The following is a 25,971-nucleotide window of genomic DNA, read 5'->3' on the forward strand; positions in this document are numbered from 1 at the left end:
TGTTTCAAATTTTACGACATGCCATACATGAATATGAAATAGTTCCCCAGTTTAGAAGCATCTAAACTGGGGAACTATTTCATATTCATACACATGTTCCAATGCAATAACACAATTACAAAAACATCACCACACAGTTTCTTTTAGTGATAACATACATTATGTAAAAAGAAAATGTAAACATGTTTTCATTCCTGGTGCAGAACATACAGTCAAAAGTTAGTTGACTTTAAATAAATACATTTTTTTTAGATTACAACCATTCCGAATTCTTAAATGTATTAATGTTTTTTATTCTATGATGGAAAAACTAGGCTTATCAATAATAAAAAAATAGAAAATATATTTATCAAAGTTGAATGCTTATCATGTAAACACAGTGGTCTCAGTGTATAGAGATCACTCTGCAACATGTATCTGCCTGTGTATATGTGTTTAATCTGTGTATACGTGTGCAACATGTGTATACGTGTGCAACATGTGTATACGTGTGCAACATGTGTATACGTGTATACGTGTGTAACATGTGTATACGTGTGTAACATGTGTATACGTGTGTAACATGTGTATACGTGTGTATATGTGTGTAACATGTGTATATGTGTGTAACATGTGTATATGTGTGTAACATGTGTATATGTGTGTAACATGTGTATATGTGTGTAACATGTGTCTGTCTGTGTATATGTGTGTAACAAAATCTTGGCCTTTTGACTAAGATCAAAATGTACGCACGGTAGAGCTAAGGCATGTGCCCTTTACATTTTTTCTCTCATTGTTTGATTCAATGTACTTCCCCCTCTCTATAAAACATCTAAAAGGTCCTCTGTGGCCTTATGTCTTTGATTCTCTGGGACAGAAAGCAGCATTATATTCGCAGACAGGTTTGTATTCACTATTTGAAAGTTTTAGGAATGCTCGACTTGATGTATCATAAAGACATTGAAAGACTGAATCCCCCCCCCCCGAGTTGAACTTTAACAGAGGAATCTACATGAAAACCCACAGTTGATAGCCCATTTCTCGACCTAATTCTCAATCATTTGGTTGAGAGTTATCATAGGACAAGGGATAGTTCTAAAGAGAGTGCTGAGCTGCACTCAAAAAAAGCTTCTTCAATCCAGAGACCTTTCTTGGTCTTCTAGAAAGGAATTCCACAGGAGATAAGATACACTTGTCTGGCAGGTTTGAGTCATTTTAACAATTCTAAATTCTCTCTAATCTGGCGATTGGCCTGGAATGCATTACTTCTCAATACTACGCAACATAATTCTGGAATAGAGGATTCATTCAAATGTCTCCTCTGTGATACTTTTGAAGAAGAAATGCCTGAACATGCTTCCTTTCAATATTATAAATTCTGCAAGTATTAGCTGTATGTCAATGAGGTGACGGCTCATATCAATCCAAAGCATCGTCTGTCTTCAAATGTATTCTATGTAATTGACAACATCAGGCCAGTGTAAAACAGTGTAGAACAAGACTAGACGAATAGTAGTGTTTCTCATGATTCTGGCCAGTGTTGGTGTGGACGTTGTGTCTGAGAGAAGACTAATAGGTTGAATCCTTTGCTGATAAGGATCTCTATCAGTATGAAAACAATACACCAACAATCATTGTACATCAAACCAGTCATGACACAAAATGTCCCTTAAGCTACATGAAATTTTAAAATGGTAACTGTCCTCCTTTAATTTTTTAATCTATATAATATGCTAAAGCAATATTTTTGTGTCATTGTGTGAACAGATAAACACAACCTGTTAGCAAGGGAGATAACTTAAAAATATGAGATCCAAAGAGATATTTTTCTTACAAACAATTGAGATTTTGGTCCTTGCCCAGAATTCGCTCACATTAAAAACAAAAATTGAGAAAAATCTGTAAAATTTGCGTACATATGATGGAAAGAAAATATTGTATTTCAAAACTTATGTAAATTGATCAAGTCATTTTATTTTCACAAAAAAAAAAAAAAAATCATTTTTTAGCGAATTTGAGTTTTTCCAATGCCCTCATATAAAAAGTGCCTTTCCAAAAATCTTGCAGGTTTTAATTTTTTTGGGGTCATTCCCCTTGGATATTTAGTTCTCTCCCATTGCAAGAATTGTGACACTAGGGTCGGAAAGTGAGATTGAAAAAGTGAGTGCTCCAGAGGAGGAGTCCATTTACTCTGCAAAAAATGCCTGTGCAACCCTGTCAATATTCCTGGCAGGCACTTCTAGCAATTAGCAATAAACTACCCCCTTTTCAAAAACAGAAGGTAAAGCCTGGGAGGATGGACCTCCTAGAACTGCACAGAATCAACATTACACCGCAATCAACAGGGACCAGATCATTACAGGAATGGTTTAATCTCTGTTGATTTGGGGGAGCAATGACTAAAAAGCAAGTTGACTCAAATTCTAAAGATGTGTTTTCAATCTCTTTATTTTTTAAATCTATATCATAATATGCTAAGGCAATTTTACGTTTGTGTATACCTTTCACTCTTTTTTTTTTTTAAGATTAGAGGACCTGAACAACAAAGAAGCAATGCAAAAAAAAAAAAAAAAAAAAAAAAAAAGGGGTATTTTTTTATATTTCATTCTGTACAAAAATAGTACAATATTGTATAAAATGAGGTCTGTTTTTACACAGGATGTCCATAGAATGGAAATGGGTCAAAAACTTTTATAAGAATTTTGGAGATGGACTAGATATATTCTGAAACTACATTAACTAGTGTACTTAGCATGTTTCGATTTGAACAGAGGTGGTACAATAATTTTGTGGGAGCTGTGTTCACTCTGGATATCCAAAGAATAGAAATATATTTAAGCACGGCAGCAGCAATATACAAAAGATAAAGTATACAACTGTGGAATTTGATCGTAATTTTACTAGTTGTGAATTTTTCTGGAGATCTAACAAATGTTCAAGAATATTTACAAAAATATAAACTTAACTTTTAGTCCAATAAAAATGACCAGATGTTATACTTAGAATAATGTTCACTTAGAATAATGCCAAACTTTAGGGTAAATGTGGCATTGCAACAACTAATCACTATTAATCCCTAACTGTGGATTGAACGGATACCGTAATACTTAGTATGCTGTACCTTATCATAAAGGTCTATACAAAATTTAAGCCAGTAGTTTATGAGAAAAAAATGGAATGTACAGATAAACAGAAAGACTAAGAGAAATATATATATAATTTTTCAAAAGATTGAAATGAATTATTTTGTATAATATCTGCAGTTTTCGACTGTGAAACAATTTCAGCCAGAAATCTTTGGGAAAAATGTATTTGATTGGTTAGTTTACGCATGTGACATAGAACAGATTTGAAGTTGGATTTTTTTTAGCTGTAGTTTAGAGTTTACTGAAAAAACACACTGAGGGTTAGGGTGGGGCATGTAAGGGATGAACCCGGATTGAACAAGAATGTCACGTAATGTCCTGTAAATTTCTAAAATGATATAAAGTTAATATTCAGACATGCATAAAAACAAATATTTTTATTACAGTTTAATAACGAAACACTTGTGACACACGCAGAGTTCGAAGCATGTAAGTGATAGAAAAGGATTGAAAGCGATGCCACAGAATGTTCTATAAAATACTGCAAATTTCCAAAAATGATTATTTGCCATAATATCCATCATTTTCAACTTTGGAAGATAGTTTTTGAATTCTCAAATGGGTGGTAGTGCCCATATTATGCCCTTAAAACCATTTTTAATATTCTAAAGAAACTAAAATTCGAAGAATATTTACTAATTGATGTCTAATATTTATTGTTAAAATTTCACAAAAATCAAAGATACCTGAATTTTCACAATTAACTTCCACCCTCTTTTTACCTCCTTTGCATAAAACTAAACTAAATAAAGTCCACATTATAACCTCTTATGCTTAGCAGTTGTGTTCGAAAATTCACAATGATCAGTTAATTAGTTTAGGAGTGAATCTTCTACATACAAATATATAAACATGTACACATGCCTTTATAACTTTAACTTTTTAACTTTATACAAATTAAGATTTCTTAGGTTGGAGTAAAAATCAAAATTATAAAGCGTTTTAAAATTTCCAGATGGATTTCATGGACACGGATAGGCTAACTTATGAGTGAAAAAAACTCTTTATAGAGATGTGAAGCCCCCCACCCCATTTTTTTTTTTCTGGAAAATTTGAAAAGGTATAATAGGGATGTCCAAAATTGGATTTTAGAAATATTGCTGTATATATAAAAAAAAAAAAAAAATGAAAATAAAAACATGTAAGTCCTGTTTGATAAGAAAAAAAAATATATAATATCTAAAATGTTTAGTAAAATAGAAACAGGTAAAAATAAGCAGAAAAGTTATTGACTTACACGAGAGACAAGACTAATGATTGGTTTCCCAGGGCAACACGTGTCAATGATTTTCTTATCAAAGGAATTTTGGGAATATCGAACCTTCAGTTCTTTCAACTGAAAAAGAAAGATATGAAAAATGATATTGTCATAAGTTTATATATATATTTACTTATAATCTGTATAAAAGATATTTTTTGTGTGAGAGAGTGAGGGAGAGAAAGAGAGACAGAGACAGAGAGAAAGAGAGAGTTCCCAAGATGGCTAGGCAGGTTTTTTAATAGTTCACAAATGTATTTTATGCATCTGGAAGTGTTCTTAGATAGGTTTAGTATCAAAAATTGATAATCAAAAAAATTTGATTCAGGAAGAAACAGTCGGACTTCAAAGTTAACATCCTTATACAGCCTAACATCACAAGTGAATTTGAGAAGTTTTATCATCACACAAGCAGAAGGGTGTGGCATATAAAATCAACAGTAGGTTCTTTGATAAGACAAGGGTATATTTGAAATGAATGTTTCTGTTTAGAGCATAATTGAACTATGATACTTGACTTTTGCATTTTAAACTTTAATTCAAACCATTATATAAAAACAATTGGATCAATTAATGTTTAAGAACCTCATAAAATAACAAAAACAGAAGGGGTTGGCATTGGTTGACTTTCAATGCAAATGGAATTAAACAGCTTGTGTTTATTACGTTTGTCGAAAGTCAAACGGTGTCACCTCTTCCAAGGCATCCCTTTTGTTTTACTTATTTTCTGGGGTCCTATTTGTCGCTTATTTGGAGTTTTAGGGAAATTTTGGCCGCTTTTTCATTTTATGTCAGCTTTTTCATTTCCTCGGAAACCATAATGTCTAGGAATCCAACAGAAGAAAGTTTTGTGTTGTATGATAGAATGGATCCTTTGTAACAGTTTGATTAGTAAAGGATTGTTCAATTTTTGATTTTTTAATGATTCAAGTACTGATAATGAGTCTACAAATATTATGAATTTCTTGGAGTTTTGGTTGGTGATAATATCTAGAGCCAAGTTTATAGCTGTAATTTCTGCACTATATATTGAGGAGTTATTTGATAACCTTTTCTGCCAAATAGTGTTTACTGAAATAGCGACACATCCCACTTTGTTTTGATCTTTGGAACTATCCGTGTAAATGTGTGTCCAATTTAGGTAAGAATCCAGAACGTTGTTTTGTTTTTCTCTATAGTCTGAGGAGTGAGTATTGTATTTGGGATATATTGTCAAGTCTAGTATGATTTTAGGTTGATTTAACAGCCAGGGTGGGAGTTCTGTGAAAATTTCCTTGTGTATGCTAGTTTGATCTATTGAGTTGTCTGTAAGTGGTTTTATTGTTTCTTCCATGTAAAGACCAAAGGGTTTAATTGCGTTTTCTTTTTTTTTTTAATAGATGTATGTAGTTGTGATTGAAAGTGTATTGATAGGCAGAATTTTTTAGGTTTGATTTGAGTTTTAGATAATATTGTAAGCCTAATTTTTCATGTCTCAATTTTAGTAAGGGTTCATAGTCTTCAAGTTCTGTCAGTGGAGGAGAAATCCTTCACGACTGAGACAATTTTTATTTTGTTCCTTTTCTCCACGTTAAAAAACGACCCTGGTGTCTAACTGTCCCGTGAGGAGGCATTGTAAATAGGAACATATAAGCTTTCTATTGGGGAGGTTTTGAATGTCCCCAAGGCAAGTCTTAATCGTGTGTGATAGTCGGGGTTCAGAGTTTAAAGATAAAGTTCTCTGGTTAGTGAGGGATGAAGGAGAATTTTTTGTCAAAATTAAGTCTCAGAAATTTATGTTGGTCAGTTATTTCGATTTTTGTTCCTTTTTAGGTTGAGAGTAGAGTCATTGTGCATTTTTCTGGACACAGTTTTGGTTGTTGAAAATTTAAAGCCATTTTCTGTTGTCCATTCTGTTAGTTTGTTTATGCATACTATAATTGGCATTCTGAAGAATGAATATTTTTTTTATCTCTGGCAGATTACAAGGTCATCCATATATAAGGAGCCATTTATCTCATTGTTTAGACAATTCACAATATTATTGATTTTTATATTAAAGAACGTAACTGATAAAATACATCCTTGTGGGACTCCTTCCTGTATTTTTGTGTCTGATAGAGTGGGTCCGATTCTTACTTTAAAACTTCTATCTAATAGAAAATCTTTTATCAGTATGGGTAGTCTGCCCTTTAATCCAAGGTTGTAAAGGTCTTTTATTATACCCTGCCGTCATGCTGTATCATATGCTTTTTTAAATCAAAAAAGAGCTACTGGATATTCTTTTTTAATGAAACCTTCTTTGATAAAGGTTTCCAATCGATTATGTTGTCCATTGTTTCCCTTTTGTTTCTAAAACCACTTTGTATGTTGGCAATTGAGCCGTTGGTTTCCAGATACGAGTTCAATCATTTATTTATCATTCTTTCAAATGTTTTGCAGAAACAACTTGTCAATGGAATTTGTCTGAATTTTATAATCTGAACTGTCTATCTCTGCCTTAAAGATGCTATGTTTCCAGCTATTGGATAGTTTTCCCTTGAATCATATTTTCTTGAGTGTGTTTAAAAGATGTGTTATTGATTTGGGAGGAAGTTGTTTCAGAAACTCATAATGTATTTCATCCGCACCGGTAGCTGTATTATGTGCTTCGTTTATGGCTTTTAGGAGTTCATTTTTAGTAAAAGGATAGTTGTATTCTTTTTGTTGTTTGAGTTGAAATTTAATTTAGTTATCTTTTTTTCCTGCATCTTTTGTCTTTTGAAAGAACTGACTAATTTTTATTTGAGGAATTGTTTTGAGAAGATTCATTATATTTTTTGTCTTGTTTTAATGTTGTTTTGTAGGAGATGATTTAAAGGAGAGGCTAAGTTTTTGCCCGAAATTTTCCTTACCGTGTTCCACACTTGTTTGGAGGTTTGTATTTGAGTTTATTTTATTTATATAGTCTTTCTATGATGTCCATTTTGCTTCTCGGATAACTTGATGCAAATTTGCTCTTTTTTTGCTTAAAAAGGTTTAGATTGTACTTCGTTGATTGGGAGTTGAATTTTCATATGGCAGCTTTACGTTGACAAATTACTTTTTGGCATTCGTTGTTAAACCAGGGTCTTTGTTGTTTGTTAGTTCTGCTACTTTTAGGTATACATTCATGTGCAATGGCTAGTAATGTTGTAGAGAAGTATTCTATGAATTTATTTGGGTTTTCCTCGTCTGAGAGTTTTTGTTGGCATTTTTTTTTTTTTTTTCCCCTTTGAGAGAGATGGACTTCTGTTTCTTTCAGAATTGTTAGAACAACTGGAAAATGGTTGCTACCACATGAACCTTCTAGAACCTTTCAGTTGTAATCCATAAAGATAGTATTAGATCTATCATTGTGTGACTCCACTAAGTAGATGCCTGAAGCGAGATGAAGGTACGTGTTGGATTTATTATTTAATATGCACAAGTCATTGTCATTAATAATCTTTTCAAGATTTTTCCTTTTCTTATCCAAATATGCAGATCCTCATATATCGATGTGGCTATTAAAGTCACCCAACATTACGAAAGGTGTGGGTAATTGATTTATTATTTCATTCAGTTCTTTCATTTATTGTATCCTGGTGTGGGATGTATATAGTGCAGATATTTATAGTTCTATGTAGTGTGGTTACTGTAGCAATGACATGAATGTTGGGTTTTAGATCTATTTTGCTTTGTGGAATATTATTTCTAATAAGGATAGATACTACTCCAGAGGCTCTCTGTTGGGTATTGTGGATGTGGTTGTATTGTTTGTAGTTTTTTATATTTATTTTATCTTCAGCTTTTAAAAAGGTTTCTTGGAGACATATGATGGCTGGTTGATGGTTTGTTATAAGAAGTAATAAGTCATTTATGTTGGGTTTTAGGCCCCAGCAGTTCCATTGGATGATTTTTTTCGGGTATGGTTAGATTTTATGTATTTATTTTTAACTTTTGTTAGTTGATGTTTGATCTTCGATCTTCCGTGTCCATTTCCTCAAATCTGTTTTGGATTGAGTCTTTTGGTTTGGAAGTTGAGCATGATCTGTTTATTTTGGTTTTAATTTCTTTATTGGTTGGTGGTTTGTTTCCTTTTCTTTCATGGTTGATTTTAGTATCTGTTTTTTCTTTTTAGTGAGAGGGGTTCTTTCTATGGATTGTTGTAGCACTTTGGGGTTTTATGGGTCTTTTGAGTTGAGGTTTGGTTTGGTCTATTTGTTGCATTGTTTTAAGTTTGCACTATGGCCTTTTAGGCAGTTAGAATATTTTGGCTCTTTTTGGAAATCTGTATGGGTCTCATTTTCTCCACACCTCATGCATACTGGAGAGTGTGTGCACTGGTCTTGGTGGTGTCCATACCTTTGGCAGTTGTAGAATCTGAGGGGGTTTGGTATATATGGTTCTGTGTTTATTTTTTTTATACCCTATTTTGATATTACTTGCGATTTGATGGGTGTTCAAAGTGAAGATGTAAGAGTTTGTATTGATAGTTTCATCATATTTTTTTTTAATTTGAATTCTTTTTACATCGATAACATTTTGGTTTCTCAAGTTAGTTTTGATTTCTTCCAAGAAGCACAGGAATAATTCTGAACTCCTGATCACCTCTTTACTGGTATTCAGCATTTTGTGATGGTAGATTTTTACTTTTAGGTTGTTTTGAAAGTGTCAATTTGAAGATTTCTATTATATGTTTTTGGTTTTCTACTTTCATTAATTAGTGTGCCATTATTTAGTTTCTTGACCATTTTAGGTTTGATGCTTGAAATAATTATCACTATTTTGAAGGGAGACACTTTTGTTATCGGTTCTTCTTCGGTTGCTTTTATAATTATTTTTATAATTATAAAATAAGGAAGATTTTGATTTGGTTTTAGAATTTTGTTTCTGGATCTGAACTTGATTTATCTGAAACTTCAGTGGTTTCTTTTTTGAGGCTTTTTATTTGACATTTACATATTTTAGATTTTTCATTTCTCCTGCACCCCACCTGCCTCGGAGCTCTGTGTGAGAAGTGTTGGAGGGGACCCATTCACCCCAGTGCAACAAGGACACAGAAGTATACTCATCCTATTAATGGACTCAAGCACCAGTGTTTCTCTCGTCTTTTCTAATGGCCTCATTTCTAGAAAAGATGTTATTTTTCCAGTCATGTTTTATTTATTTTTCAACAAGTTCACCGACCCTCCAGCCACCGCTTACTAAATCAGTTTATTGTCTAATGTGGGGAACATGAGTGTATTTTCTTGTTGTGTTTGTCTTATTTAGTGCTAGTCATGACCAACCAATTGATTGGATCGGGCCTATTCAAACCCTCATCTTAACCCAAGTAAGGACCAAAGTGGCATGTTGCATCTTATGTCTTAATAAAATCTTGAACAGGATCTGCTCTACCATCAAGATCCCGTCCTTAGGCATTACGGGTTGCTGCCCACGGTCAACAGGTGGCCCCATTGAGGGGCTTTTATTCTCTGCAAGGGGGTAGTTGGTGTATTCTAATGCCCCACCAACAGGGTGATCATAACAATTTAAATTATAAAGAGCATATACTTCAAGAAATATGTATTGTTTTATATAAACTTTGAAAAAAAAAATATATATATATATATATATATATATATATATATATATATATATAGTGTGGGGGTGTATGCAAGCATTTTTTTTTTCATTTAAACATTGGTAATAACAGAACTCCCTTGTTTACGTTATAGCTTTTCAAAATTTTCAATATTTTACCGATCATTTCTGTGTTAAAATCAAAAAGATTAATGCATGTTCCACATCACGAATGTTTTCAATTCCCAAATCATTTTATGTTGTCATAAACTGATAGAAAACAAAAACAGCTGGAGAAAAGTGAATTTCAAAAGATAACTGAGAATATGAAGTCAGTTAGATACCCAAAGAATGGTCTCGAATTGTTCTATGAAAAACGTTTCCAACCATTTAATTTCTTCATATTTGTGTTGCGCCACTCAAAAAAAAAAAAAAAAAAAAAAACATTTTATAGCACAAATGCTGGAGACAGCAAGTGTAGAATTATTTCATAAGATCTTATCAGTTTTGTTATATTATTATTGTCATTTATTTTGATTTTCTATCACTTAGTCTTGGTCTTCTTAACAATAAAGGTTGGCATTTGTCCAGAACTCCTCTTCTACATGAAAAACAAAAGTTAAGAAAAATCTGTATAATGTATGTACCCATGACAGAAAAAAAAAAGTATATGCCAAAAATTATGTAGATTTATCAAGTAGTTTTATTTTTGAATAAGAAAACCATTTTTAAGAAAATTTTAGATTTTCCAATACCCCCACTTTCATATGAAGAATGGCTTTCTAAAATCTTGCAAAATTTTAATTATTTGGAGTTATTTCCCTTGTTTCTTAAAACTGTTTTCAAGATGGCATGACAAGATCATCACTCATCTTTTAGCCATAAAATTTGATTTTCTTATTTAAAAATAAAACTACTTGATCAATTTATATGGTTTTTGGTGTACTATATTTTCTTTCAATCACAGGTACATACATAATACAGATTTTTCTTTATTTTTTGTTTTTTAATATAAGGGGGAGTGCAACAGTGCATATGAATGCGTACGAAAGTTTCAGCAGCAGCAAAGGATGGCCAGCATGCAAAGAAATTAGCAGCAGCAGTAGTCGAAAAACTGCATATGCAAATTAGGAAGTGTGTATGAGAAGAAGAAAAGGAGAAAAAATACAACACGAGCTCGGAGAGAAACAAAATGGGGGATGAAGGAAGTGGACGTGTGAAGCTGCAGACGAGAATTGGCCGGCTGTGCCTGGCATGTGATGGAAAGGAGGAGAAACGCGTACCAGACTAAAATGGACAGATGCCAGTGACAGATTTTTTTTAAGTGGTGCCGAAAGTAACGCTAATAAACAAACGTTTGTTCAAAAAGAAAAAAATGTCGACCTGGATCTTTATTTTTATTCCAGTTTTATTTGTTTGTCCATTTGTGCTGTAATGGCTACATTACAGGAGGTTCTAGGCAAGCACCTAAAGGTCTTTATGAACTTAATTTTAACAAAGTTAGACAGGTACCATTAGTAACTTACCCCAAGAGTATTAATCAGGTAAGGCACAGTATTTTCTATGACTGCCTTTTCGTCAAAAGGAAGGGTCAGATCCAATGCTTTTATGCCATATTGTTCAAAGTTTTTCTGAAATAATAAAAAAGAAAGAAATGTTCAAATAAAAAGAAAGAGATTTACAAAAATGATAGAATTAAAAAAAAAAAAAAAATTAAAATCTTTTCATAAACTAAACATGACAAAATGAAAATATTGTATTCTAAAAATGATCAGGTAGCTTTATTTTTATGAAGAAAATCATTTTTAAGTGAGTAATAAGAATTTGTAGGCATTACATAAAAAAATCCCACATTTGAATTATTGTTGAATTATCTCCTTTTGATTTGATTTTTTTTTTTTTAGATTGTTTCCAAAATGGCAGACAAGACAGTCATTCTTTGGTTACTCAGAAAATTTTATTTTCTTATTTAAAAAAGAAAAAAAGTACTTTATCAATTTACATGATTTTTGGAATATTATAGTCTTGTTTAGTCACGTGCACATACAGCATGAAGATCTTTATTTTTGTATTTTAATATAAGGAAAATTCTGGAAAAGAACTGAAAATTTTTTCAATATCTGGTTTTTATTAATGACATACAAATTTGAAAGAATCTCCTAAACGGTAGATCTCCAATAAAAGAGGAAAAAAACTTGCAACCAGTGTTGAAAAATTTATGCCTCAACATTTGTTTTGTTTTTTATTTAGGACGTAAGCATTTTTTAGGAATCTTCTGCACAGCGATTTGAAAAAGCAGTTTCCAAATTTTGTTACAAACGTAAGCAACTGGAGCTTTAAAAATGATTAGTAAGAATTTACTACACGTTAACAAAAGTACAGAGCCAGAATAAGTATTATTTGAAAGAAATGCAAGTGAAATACTATTTTATTTAAAAAGGAAAGAAAAATGGTTTAAGCCCCCCAAAAAAAAAGTCTACTCAGAATCAAATACTGAGTGTATTAAATGCCGTTGTTAAACTATTTTATATTTGCCCCTTTTGTTTCTCTATGATGTGCATTAACCCTGATTTTAGTTTCAAATACTATTAAACACTTTTATTAGAAAATACTTATTTAACATCTTTTTTTAATTAAAAAATACTGAGAAAGGAAAGAAAAATATTTTAAATACCTTTATGGTTTGTACAAATGGCATCACCTTTTTGGTAAAAGGTTTCAAATCGACAATACTTCCAAGCGCTTGTGCAATGGCTTTGTTTTCAGGAAATTCTTTTTTGTTATTCTGAAGAAAAAAAAAATTGCAGAAAACAAACGAATATTAAATCTTTCGGGTGATTATCATCAGTTAAAAATGTCAGTAGATTCTTCAAAAATTAAATTAAGATTTTAGATTGAGATTGTGAAATGAACAACCTGTCCATATCAAAATATTTTAAATATAAATAGATAAATATAAATAAAGAAATGTCACATTAAAAACATTGGCAATAAAAAAAATATCTGGGCAATAAAAAACGATAGCTAAATATATGATCTATCCCATAATCTGGCATCTTTAAGTTTAGAACTGGCTTGAACTCTATAAACTACAGAAGTGCAATATTGTGGTAATACGACTAGAGCTAGCTGAAAGAGAATGTTTCTAAAGGTCGAAAATATGAAATAATGAGCACTAGTGAAACCTGTGGAAATTCCACAGCAGACTTTCATATGTATCACATTTATGTTGGAATTCTGGGGATGTTCAGCTCAAATGGAGACGCCCTGATATTATTGTAGCTCTTTTGTTAAAACTGCAAAAGTATTTATCTAAACTAGCAGAGATGCCCAGCATAGCCCGGTCATAAAACATACTCAAATATGATATATTAATTTATGCAGATTTTGTATATATTATAGAGTCAATTTTCTACCAATTCTTATATATTTTAAAGTTGTGATTTCAAAAATAAAAAAAATATATTCATATGACTTAGGTGCATTAGTTTGAATCGAAACCAAAACAAAAGAATGAAGAAAAAAAAAAAAATAAATATATATATATATATATATATATAAGTACATAGGTTTAATAAAGTATGTTAAGGAACACTTTAGCAAGAGTTTTAGTTTTCGGAAAGGAAACATAAATAGAGGTGAAAGGCCTTAATCCACGGAGTTTCGAAGAAATATTTTCCTTCTCACCAGAGCATATCTATATATATCTATAAAAGTAAAATAGCCTGTCCATGTGTGTGTGTGTGTGTATATTTCCCTTCCTAACTACTCTGTCAATTTTCAGTCTACAAACTCGGGATTTGACATAAGGGGTATTGAGATTTAGAAAAAATTTTAATCCGGTTTCGGCTAGAAATTTGGCTGTCAAGGGGTCAAAGTTCAACAATTTAACCTTTGAAAACTCTACCAAACTCCTCCGACAATTTTGGGTCTAAATACTTGAAATTTTAGATGTAGGTTACTTGGACATGAATCAAACCTTTTAGTTTGATTTGAGCCCAAAATAATAAATGTTAAGGGGTCAAAATTAGGGTCAAAGTTAAAAAAAAATTTACCTCTGCAGTCACTACAAAATTACTCAGCCAATTTTTAGTCTAAACATTTAAAATTTTACATGAAGTGTATTTATACATAGGGCAAGATTTTTAATTGTTTTTTTGGGGGGGCTGAAAATTTGGTGCCAAGGGGTCAAAGTTCAAAAGATTTGACCTTTGTGGTCTCTAGCAAATTATTCAGCCAATTTTGGGTTTAAACATTTGAAATTTTACCTAAAGAGTATTCAGACATGTGGCAAGCTTTTTAATCAGTTTTTGGGTGAAAATTTGGCAGGCAAGACGTCAAAGCTGAAAGAGTTGACCTTTGCAGACTCTACCAAACTCCTCTGCCAATTTTGGGTCTAAACACTTGAAATTTTAGATGTAGCATGAGTCAAACTTTTTAATATATACATATGCACATAAAGTTATGAACAGTACACAGGGCTCGAACAAAGCCAGGCTGAACTGCTAGTATATATATATATATATATATATATATATATATATATATATATATATATATATATATAAGTTGAGTTCCTTCAGCTATAATTGAAACCCAAACCAAAACTTATGAAGAATTCTTGATAAAATTATTTATTACAAGAAATGGAAGGTCATAACAATCAAACAATAGTCACTTGGAAGAAAAAAGTGTGACACACAAAATAACATGCTATTGCATTAATATATAGATGGTAAACAATAACAGCATTTATTGCATATGATATACAAGAGATGTAAAGAATTTTAAAATAAGTTTGTTTTTTTTTTCTTTTGTTTTTACAAGGTTTGATTTTGGGATCATTGCTAAGAAGCAATGAGGGAGGATGTTTACATGTGTATGAATAGATAGGTGTATCAAGTGTTAAAAAAAAAAAACAAAAAAAAACAGGTTCCTTCAGTCTTGGACAGACTAAGGATACCCACGAAGGGTTGCCTGCGCGTGAAATTTCTGAGACAGCATTTTTAAATACCAGTGGCAAGTGAAGCACAAGACGACTGGAAACAAATGCCGAGATAAACGGAGAGCACATACAGCACCTAGAATTCCCAAATGATCACCCATCTGGTACTAACCAGACTCAACATTGCTTAACTTCTGTGATCTGACGAGAACCAGTGTGTCAACGCGATTATGCCATGTATCAAGAAGGTAGGTAAAAATACCCCCATTCCTTAGAACATGGGAATGTTACATGTTGTCAGGTCGAACGAAATTAAAGAGGAGAATGTTGAGCATACATCTGTTTCCTGCCAATATTCATGATGAAGAGAGAAAGATAGTCATAACAAATGGTGTACCATTTAAAGCTAGTCAGGAGATATTTGAACTTGTGCATATTTTCGTATTATCCATTATATATGTCTTTTTTTATTATTGGTTCCTCACTATCAGATTGCTTACTTCCTTGCAGTTTTTAATAATAAAAACAATGCTTTATTGGTGAATAACTTACCAAATCATACCCAAGCCTGTTGCATTTCAAATCAAATAAATCATATCAAATTTATTGGCAAAAAACAAACCAAGTAAAAGGACAGTTAGAAGATCTGTACATTTATAAAAAAATATGAATGCTTGTCCAAGGAGATTCTGGTAAGCTGTTCCACGAACCAGAAACATGGATTGAGAATGTTGCTTCTCTTCTGAGATGAAAGCACCTGTGCCACATCTTTTTGCTGGATCTAGTGTAGACTCGGTTATAAGGTGAAAAATAATCCTCAAAATATTTAAATTCCAGTTGATGATATTTTATACTAGAATAGCATCCTCTAACATTCTCCGCTGCTCATATGAGGGAAATCATATAAAGATTAGCAGCCATGATCCATCGAGCATTGTGTTGTTTTACACTTCTTACCTTATTAGAATTTATTTTTACTTATCATTGCTTCATTATTTGTGTCATTATTATTGTACTTCAACCTTTTTTTTTGCCTTATTTTTGTATTGAACCTATTTTTTGCCTTATTTTTGTACTTCAGCCTATTTTGTTTTATTATCATAATTAAGTCTATTTTGTTTTATTATCATAATTAAGTCTATTTTGTTTTATTATCATAATTAAGTCTATTTTGTTTTATTATCATAATTAAGTCTATTTTGTTTTATTATCATAATTAAGTCTATTTTGTTTTATTATCATAATTAAGTCTATTTTGTTTTATTATCATAATTAAGTCTATTTTGTTTTATTATCATAATTAAGTCTATTTTGTTTTATTATCATAATTAAGTCTATTTTGTTTTATTATCATAATTAAGTCTATTTTGTTTTATTATCATAATTAAGTCTATTTTGTTTTATTATCATAATTAAGTCTATTTTGTTTTATTATCATAATTAAGTCTATTTTGTTTTATTATCATAATTAAGTCTATTTTGTTTTATTATCATACTAAAGTCTATTTTATTTTATTATCATACTAAAGTCTATTTTATTTTATTATCATACTAAAGTCTATTTTATTTTATTATCATAATTAAGTCTATTTTGTTTTATTATTGTACTTCAACCTATTTTGTTATATTATTATTGTTCTAAAGATTATTAAGTTGCCTTATTTTTGTAGTTCATTATGTTGCTTCAGTTGAATTTGTGGTATTACTATTGTATTTCATCCTATTTTGTCTCCTCATTATTATACTTCAGCTTATCACTTCCTTTAATATTGTATCTTATTTTCTCATCACATGTTGCCCCTTTTCTTGCCAGTCCTTTTTTTTTTTTGCTTTAATTTTGTACAGCTATGTCTTGTTCAAATTATTTTTAATTTCAGAAATTAGATCCAATTAAAAATTTACCTCATACATATTCTTTAATTGGTTCAGTACAATGTTCTGCCAGGTTGCATAATTCTTAGCAATATAAATGGTTCCACTGTTGGGTACAACGTTTTTCTAAAATAAAACAAAAAAAAATTAATCAAACAAAATGTTTATGTAAGAAGGCAATCTAAATGAAAAACAAAAATGTAAACAAATAACTTCCATTAAAAAAACATGGATACAAATACATTAACTTCTGTATTCTATAAATATATTTTAAACTTATTTTTAAACAATGATTAATCTAAGCTCTAAAGCATCATATAGAATATTGCACTATGGTTCGAGTTCCGGAATGTCTAGACTAGCATTTCTCAACCAGGATTTCTTATAAGCATAGGATTCTGCAACAATGTTTCAAGGCTTCCACAAAAACAAATGAGATAAGCTAATGCACTTTTGATTTTTTTTTTTTTCTTACATAATGTTACGTTATGTACATAATATTATTAAACACTCATAATATATTCAGGGTCATTATAATATTGCAAAGCTCTTAGACAAATTCATCTTTAATTGCCCTTTAGCAAGTAAATATTTTTGTTTATTAGCCAAATCCATGCAACTTTTGGAATATGGTATATTCATTTCGTGCCGAGTGTGTACAATATAAATATTCTTCTGTTTATTTTTAAACAAATGTAATTCTAAATATGCACCAAATTTTATGCTGAGACTTGATATAGTATAAACACTTGAATTATTTTAAATAAAGATTAAACAGTCTTCATTCAAAAAAAAATGAGTATATTATTTTATTAAACCTTCTATTTAAATAATTTAATTTTGCTAGTCTTATTTAAAAAAAAAATAATGGTTGAAAAGATATTTTTCACTTAGTAATGAGCTTTGGAAGATTGTTGGTGAAAAAAAAAACACAGTCGCCACTCTGAACAATCACTCACAAATGCAACTGTTTCACTCGTGATCCAAAGCCCTGTATAATAATATAGATGTCATCATACTACTATGTTATTAAAAAATATAACCATCATTAGGAAAATTTTTAGTGATATTTTTATGGTGTGGCTTTCACATTATAAAAGAAAGTTTCATTTACCCAAACATGTTTACTGAAAGCAACATGTTATTAGTCAATTTATTGATCCGCAGGATATTTTGCCTTGATTTTTTTGTTCACCACAAAGGCATACTACCAATGAGATGGGACTTCTGTGGTAAAGGAGTGTAACTTGTCAGAGTTGTAGAGATATTTACATCATAGTGACACAAGTGTAGTAAGTTTGCTGTTGATTTTGCTCAGGCCCTGGACAACATTATTTACGACATAGAAACTTGAATGTAATATTAGGACGACATTATTTAAGACATAGAAATTTGAATGTAATATTGGGACAACATTATTTAAGACATAGAAATTTGAATGTAATATTAGGACGACATTATTTAAGACATAAAAATTTGAATGTAATATTGGTAAATATTATTTAAGACATAAAAATTTGAATGTAATATTGGGACAACATTATTTAAGACATAGAAATTTGAATGTAATATTGGGACGACATTATTTAAACATCAAAATTTGTATGTAATATTGGAACAACATTATTTAAGACATAAAAATTTTAATTTAATACTGGGACGACATTATTTAAGACATAGAAATTTGAATGTAATACTGGGAAAACATTAAAGACATAAAAATTTGAATGTAATATTGGGACAACATTATTTAAGACATAGAAATTTGAATGTAATATTCGGACAACATTATTTAAGACATAGAAATTTGAATGTAATATTGGGACGACATTATTTAAACATCAAAATTTGAATGTAATATTGGGACGACATTATTTAAACATCAAAATTTTAACGTAATATTGGGACAACATTATTTAATACATAGACATTTGAATGTAATACTGGGATGACATTATTTAAGACATAGAAATTTGAATGTAATATTGGGACAACATTATTTAAGACATAGAAATTTGAATGTAATATTGTGACAACATTATTTAAACATCAAAATTTGAATGTAATATTGTGACAACATTATTTAAACATCAAAATTTGAATGTAATATTGGGACAACATTATTTAAGACATAGAAATTTGAATGTAATATTGTGACAACATTATTTAAACATCAAAATTTGAATGTAATATTGTGACAACATTATTTAAACATCAAAATTTGAATGTAATATTGGGACAACATTATTTAATACATAGAAATTTGAATGTAATATTGGGACGACATTATTTAAACATTAAAATGTGAACGTAATATGGGGACAACATTATTTAAGACATAGAAAATTTAATGTAATACTGGGACGACATTATCTAAGAAATAGAAATTTGAATGTAATATTGGGACAACATTATTTAAACATCAAAATTTGAATGTAATATTAGGACAACATTATTTAATACATAGACATTTGAATGTAATACTGGGACGACATTATTTAAGACATAGAAATTTGAATGTAATATTGGGACGACATTATTTAATACATAGAAATTTGAATGTAATATTGGGACGACATTATTTAAGACATAGAAATTTAAATGTAATATTGGGACGACATTATTTAAGACATAGAAATTTGAATGTAATATTAGGACGACATTATTTAAGACATAAAAATTTGAATGTAATATTGGTAAATATTATTTAAGACATAAAAATTTGAATGTAATATTGGGACAACATTATTTAAGACATAGAAATTTGAATGTAATATTGGGACGACATTATTTAAACATCAAAATTTGTATGTAATATTGGAACAACATTATTTAAGACATAAAAATTTTAATTTAATACTGGGACGACATTATTTAAGACATAGAAATTTGAATGTAATATTGGGAAAACATTAAAGACAAAAATTTGAATGTAATATTGGGACAACATTATTTAAGACATAGAAATTTGAATGTAATATTGGGACAACATTATTTAAGACATAGAAATTTGAATGTAATATTGGGACGACATTATTTAAACATCAAAATTTGAATGTAATATTGGGACGACATTATTTAAACATCAAAATTTTAATGTAATATTGGGACAACATTATTTAATACATAGAAATTTGAATGTAATACTGGGATGACATTATTTAAGACATAGAAATTTGAATGTAATATTGGGACAACATTATTTAAGACATAGAAATTTGAATGTAATATTGTGACAACATTATTTAAACATGAAAATTTGAATGTAATATTGGGACAACATTATTTAATACATAGAAATTTGAATGTAATATTGGGACGACATTATTTAAACATCAAAATGTGAACGTAATATGGGGACAACATTATTTAAGACATAGAAAATTTAATGTAATACTGGGACGACATTATCTAAGAAATAGAAATTTGAATGTAATATTGGGACAACATTATTTAAACATCAAAATTTGAATGTAATTTTGGGACAACATTATTTAATACATAGACATTTGAATGTAATACTGGGACGACATTATTTAAGACATAGAAATTTGAATGTAATATTGGGACAACATTATTTAATACATAGAAATTTGAATGTAATATTGAGACAACATTATTTAAGACATAGAAATTTGAATGTAATATTGGGACGACATTATTTAAGACATAAAAATTTTAATGTAATATTGGGGCGACATTACTTAAACATCAAAATTTTAATGTAATATTGGGACGGCATTATTTAAGACATAGAAATTTGAATGTAATATTGGGACAACATTATTTAATACATAGAAATTTTAATGTAATATTGGGCAGGCATTATTTAAGACATAGAAATTTGAATGTAATATTGGGACGACATTATTTTAGACATAAAAATTTGAATAATATTGGTAAATATTATTTAAGACATAAAAATTTGAATGTAATATTGGGACAACTTTATTTAATACATAGAAATTTTAATGTAATATTGGGGCAACATTATTTAAACATCAAAATTTGTATGTAATATTGGGACGACATTATTTAAACATCGAAATTTGAACGTAATATTGGAACAACATTATTTAATACGTAGAAATTTTAATGTAATATTGGGACGACATTATTTAAACATCAAAATTTGAATGTAATATTGGGACGACATTATTTAAACATCAAAATTTTAATGTAATATTGGGACGACATTATTTAAACATCAAAATTTTAATGTAATATTGGGACCACATTATTTTATACATAGAAATTTTAATGTAATATTGGGCCGGCATTATTTAAGACATAGAAATTTGAATGTAATATTGGGACGACATTATTTAAGACATAGAAATTTGAATGTAATATTGGGACAACATTATTTAAGACATAGAAATTTGAATGTAATATTGGGACAACATTATTTAAGACATAGAAATTTGAATGTAATATTGGGACAACATTATTTAAGACATAGAAATTTGAATGTAATATTGGGACAACATTATTTAAGACATAGAAATTTGAATGTAATATTGGGACGACATTATTTAAGACATAGAAATTTGAATGTAATATTGGGACGACATTATTTAAGACATAGAAATTTGAATGTAATATTGGGACAACATTATTTAAGACATAGAAATTTGAATGTAATATTGGGACAACATTATTTAAGACATAGAAATTTGAATGTAATATTGGGACGATATTATTTAAACATCAAAATTTTAATGTAATATTGGGACAACATTATCTAAGACATAGAAATTTGAATGTAATATGGGAACAACATTATCTAAGACATAGAAACTTGAATGTAATATTGGGATAAGAAGGCATGAAAAGGAAAGTGACAAAACTTATAAAAAAGAATAAAAGATTATAGTTACAAGAAAAGATTAGAAAATTAGGAATAACTGGAAGAAGTTGATTAGAATTTTCATCGGCCCAAAATTATCACTTTATTGAGATACAAAAAGGGTGGAGATTACTTTTGGATATAATGTGCATAAAATCATAAGAAATATTAAAATTTTCACACGCAAGATTTTGGCGCATTAATTAATGATTTGAATTTTAATCTTCAAATCAGATCCTTACTTAAGATGTGTTCATAGAAAATATAGTCAATCAGAATGCATCTTTCATTGATTTGCTTATAATCAACCAATCACAATGATTGTAGCATGTGTTATTATCAAGATGGCTGTCTCAGCAAAAAGAAATTATCTAAACAAGAGAAAACTATTTTTGCTTTTATATTTCAAAGTAACATCTCACATTATCCTGTTTATTTTTGTTTTTGCACTTTTGTTAATTAGGACCTAATCTTTTATAATTAACTAGCGAGTGGTACCCGGCGTTGCCCGGGTGTTTGGAGGTGTGTGGGAGGGTTAAAAAAAAAAAAGTAAGTATGAGGATCGAACCCGAACCGTTGAGACAAAGTTGTGAAAAAAAAAATGCGCAACGTTAACGATTGCTCCACCGCGACATGCTTACAGAAACACGCTTGAATTTATTTAATTACTTGGATTTAGCAGGTGATCGTTTTAATGAGTTAATGAGGTCAAGTTTGACTGCGGGATTTCATTTACTGCTGAACGCTTTTTTTTCGCCCAAGATGTTATAGGAAAAAGACTAACCCACATGCGGCGAGCGACAAGTATTGAATATTTATCTTCCCGAAATCAAGCAAATTAAATAGACAGGCGAGCTTCATTGTTAACTGTGAAATATTACGATTTCTATGTGATATAAAAAGTTTTAAAAAGTTGTGAACCGACCGACCGCTTCTCTGAAAGAAGCCTTTTGTAGACACACAGAAAAAGCGAACACACATACATACATACATACATACATTTTTGCTTTTATATTTATAGATAATTAGGGACTTACAGAATATTGAGGATGAGTGAGATACTCTAAAAATATTTTTTTCATTTTATACAAGCAATCTCGAAAATGTACATGAAAATCAGTTGTCTGCTTTGAGGAATTGCAATTATAATAACATGAAATAAATAAATATCAGCATGTTATCGATTGGTAATTTCTGTAATTTCAATCCTTTTAAGTAATCTGATTTTGTTAAATTTATACCTTAACATGCTCTCTCTCTCTTCACCTCTATGAATTTCTATTTTAGACAAGTATACATAAACATTGGAAAACTTGACAGAAAAAAAAAAAAAATCAATTATTTAATAATTTTAGTGAGAGGGATCAGTTTTATATATAAATGGAACACAAAACGATCTCATTTCCAGACCATTCTAAAATTTTAAGGAAATTAACTAAATCTTTTACCACTAACCCTAAGTTTGAGTGGCAAGGTCATAAAAATAACATAAGCTAAAAAATTAAAACCCACACCAAAAGAACACACACAATTTATCTGATATAGTAAAAAGAAAAAGACGTTAGAACCACCCAAAAGTGAGAGATCATTATATCTTAAATTTATACATGAAACTGATCCTCAAAATTCTATACTGTTTTTGTTTTTTTTTTCCGTCCAGTTTTTCAGGATGTTCACATGTAATTGCCTAAAAAAATATAATTTCAAACTTGGGGGGGGGGGCAGACAGTATAATCTTTTTTTTTTTCATCAGTGTGCCTTTTTTTTTTTACATAGGAATCACCACTTATCAAAGCCAAGAGGCCACTCGAGTGTACAGTAGAAATTGGACAATATAGTAAACGTTAGCAAATTCGTTAACTTATATGGAACGGCACATCAAGAACTTGTTTACGTTAGACTTGAAGACAACCATATTGTAGTCAGCTGGAAAGCAGGAAAACGGAAGACAATTCCATAGGCGTGCAGTTCTAAGAAAGAAGCTTTGTTCATGGAATCTACGTTTAGGTTTAGGCACAGATAAAGAGTGGGGAAATTAGTGATAGTGTTTTCAGCTAGACAGGTGTTTTTCATGAAAGTTTGGTGGGGGGGGGATCATAGAATGGAGCCCAGTCGAGCACTTGCCTGAAAATAACGACAAAGCAGAGACAAACTCGCAACATCTTTTCTGTGAGATAGAGGTTGCAGGGAAGAGAAAAGGACATCCCCTACAAGGCTGCCTAGCATCAAACAGAGTTTTCACAAGCAGAATTTCTTTCCAAGAATTTTCCATCAGTGGAACATGTTACCATGGGGATGCTTCCTTATAAGCTATAACTTAATCATCTTTAAGTTTAATATCAACAGTTATTCATAAACCATCATCATAAATAACCAAATTTTATTCATCATTTTCAATCCATACACAGTGTCTTTCAACTGACAATTTATTCTTTTCACCAACCCTGACCTTGAGTGGTTTTTAGCCTTGATAAGACTTATGAGTAACAAATAAACACATTCATTTTTTCTACTAATTTTATGCATGATTATATAAAAATTCATTGGTTTCAGTATTAAAAACTCTTCTTTTTTTTTTTTACATGGGGATCACCACTTATCAAGGCCCAGGAGCCACTCGGGGATAAGGGTTATTGTGTGTACAGTAATCAATGGGATAGTATCGTAGTAATAGTTAGTATTGGGGATTTGATAAGAGGCGGTTCATCAGGAATTTGTTTGTGTTGGACTTGAAGACATCCAAGTTGAATTCGGGGGGGGGGGGGACAGGCAAGCAGCAGAGAGTTCCACAGGTGTGCAGTTCTAAGAAAGAAGTTTGTTCATGGAATCTACGTTAGAGTGATTTTGACCTTTGGGCCCATAAACTGAAGGCATGTCTAAATATAGAATTCCGAGAAAAAAAAAAAAAAAAAAAAAAACAGAATGGAGGACTTGTATCTCTCCAATATGCTCTATCAAGAATGTAAAAAATTAATTGGAATGAAACAAAAATATTTAGTTTTTTTTTTGTTTTTTTTATTATTTTTTTTACTTACAGTGTACTTATTTGTCATCATTGATTTCTTTCTTAATCTGAAGCCATGGATAGCTTCATCAAGATACACAGCAGCTTGAGATAGAGATTCATCGATTGGGTCTGATGACGGCCATGATGCTTTCATTATACTTTCAGGCTGAACATGAGAGTAAAAAAAATGTTTTAAATAAATATTTGATACAAATAAAAACAAAATGGTTACAGAAATTGGTTTTCTTTTTATTATGATTGCAGTGACTTTATTTTTATTCTCTGAATTAAAAAAAAAATTGCTGCAAGCCCATACCACCACTACCACCACCATCCCTCACAAAAAAGAAAAATCTTCATGATGTTTTCATCTGTGACAGAAAGAAAATGTTGTACACCAAAAAGCACATAATTGCTATCAAATAGTTTTATCACTAAAAAAAAAATAAAATTTTATTTTATCACTAAATGACAATCAACGCCATTTTTACAGTACAAAGATAATTCTAAATAAAAATTCAACCTTCTGCGGAAATTTAGAAAGCCATTCTTAACATGAGGTGGGCATGCATTGGAAATACTTAAATTTGCTTAAAAATTATTTTCTTCATAAAAATAAAACTACTTGATCAATTTATGGGATTTTTGTTGAACAATATTTTTTTTCTATCATGGGTATGTACATCTTAAAGATTTCTCTCCATTTTTATTTTTTCAAAAGGTGGGGGGGGGAGATAAACACTAATTTTCTTTTTTTATTAATTTCAGTGTCACTGAACAAAAAAATTACCCTGAACTGGACTTCAAAGTTTTGCTTGGTATGATTGCAGCACTGACCCGATCAACAGATATCCTTAGCCCATCTTCACATAACTACTTACCTACTTGGCCAGGATTTTGTTTGAGGTCTTGCTGCACTTTTAAAATTTTAAGTAGTGGTAGCAAAATAATAGTACCTTCTTTTGTGCAAGAGACCCTTGTTGGACTTTTAAACGAAAAGTCCAGTTCCCAAACAAATAATATTTACTATTCTTTTAGTTTACAAATAGTACACATCTACTTAAGTGAATGACAGATTTGTAGTATTGAATCTTTGCTCGACTAGATCAAGACAAGTCCCATTAAAACAGTTTATTGGCTGAGAGCCCCACAGGGACACAATACGAATGGAGAAGAGCAGTAGGCAAACTGCCTTAATAGCCCTCATCTGAATCAACCACCCACTCCAAATGTTTAACTCCCCACTCTTTCTCCAGGAGTGGGGAATGGCCATGACTGCTTTGCCTTCTATTCTCTAGAGATCTCTTCATCCTTCGCTGGTTTTTGGTCATTTGTTAATGGTCACTGTTCATTTCACCTGGGGTTAGC

General features: G+C 30.4%; 1 protein-coding gene across 2 annotated transcripts in view; it reads right to left on the bottom strand.

The window, feature by feature from the left end:
* Positions 1 to 25,971, bottom strand: part of LOC145268233 (leucine--tRNA ligase, cytoplasmic-like) — a 310,979-nt gene that overhangs the window by 98,214 nt on the left and 186,794 nt on the right. For both annotated transcript variants that reach the window (XM_080123554.1, XM_080123555.1), the window contains exons 25-29: positions 24,632 to 24,769; positions 16,778 to 16,873; positions 12,605 to 12,715; positions 11,457 to 11,561; positions 4,366 to 4,464 (exon numbers count right to left, since the gene is read on the bottom strand). In XM_080123554.1, coding sequence (XP_079979680.1) covers positions 4,366 to 4,464; positions 11,457 to 11,561; positions 12,605 to 12,715; positions 16,778 to 16,873; positions 24,632 to 24,769 — 549 coding nt within the window. The remainder of the gene's footprint in view (positions 1 to 4,365; positions 4,465 to 11,456; positions 11,562 to 12,604; positions 12,716 to 16,777; positions 16,874 to 24,631; positions 24,770 to 25,971) is intronic.

Source organism: Euprymna scolopes, chromosome 43 (genome assembly GCF_053919585.1).
Source record: "Euprymna scolopes isolate OS-2025 chromosome 43, ASM5391958v1, whole genome shotgun sequence".
Lineage (NCBI taxonomy): Eukaryota > Metazoa > Mollusca > Cephalopoda > Sepiida > Sepiolidae > Euprymna > Euprymna scolopes.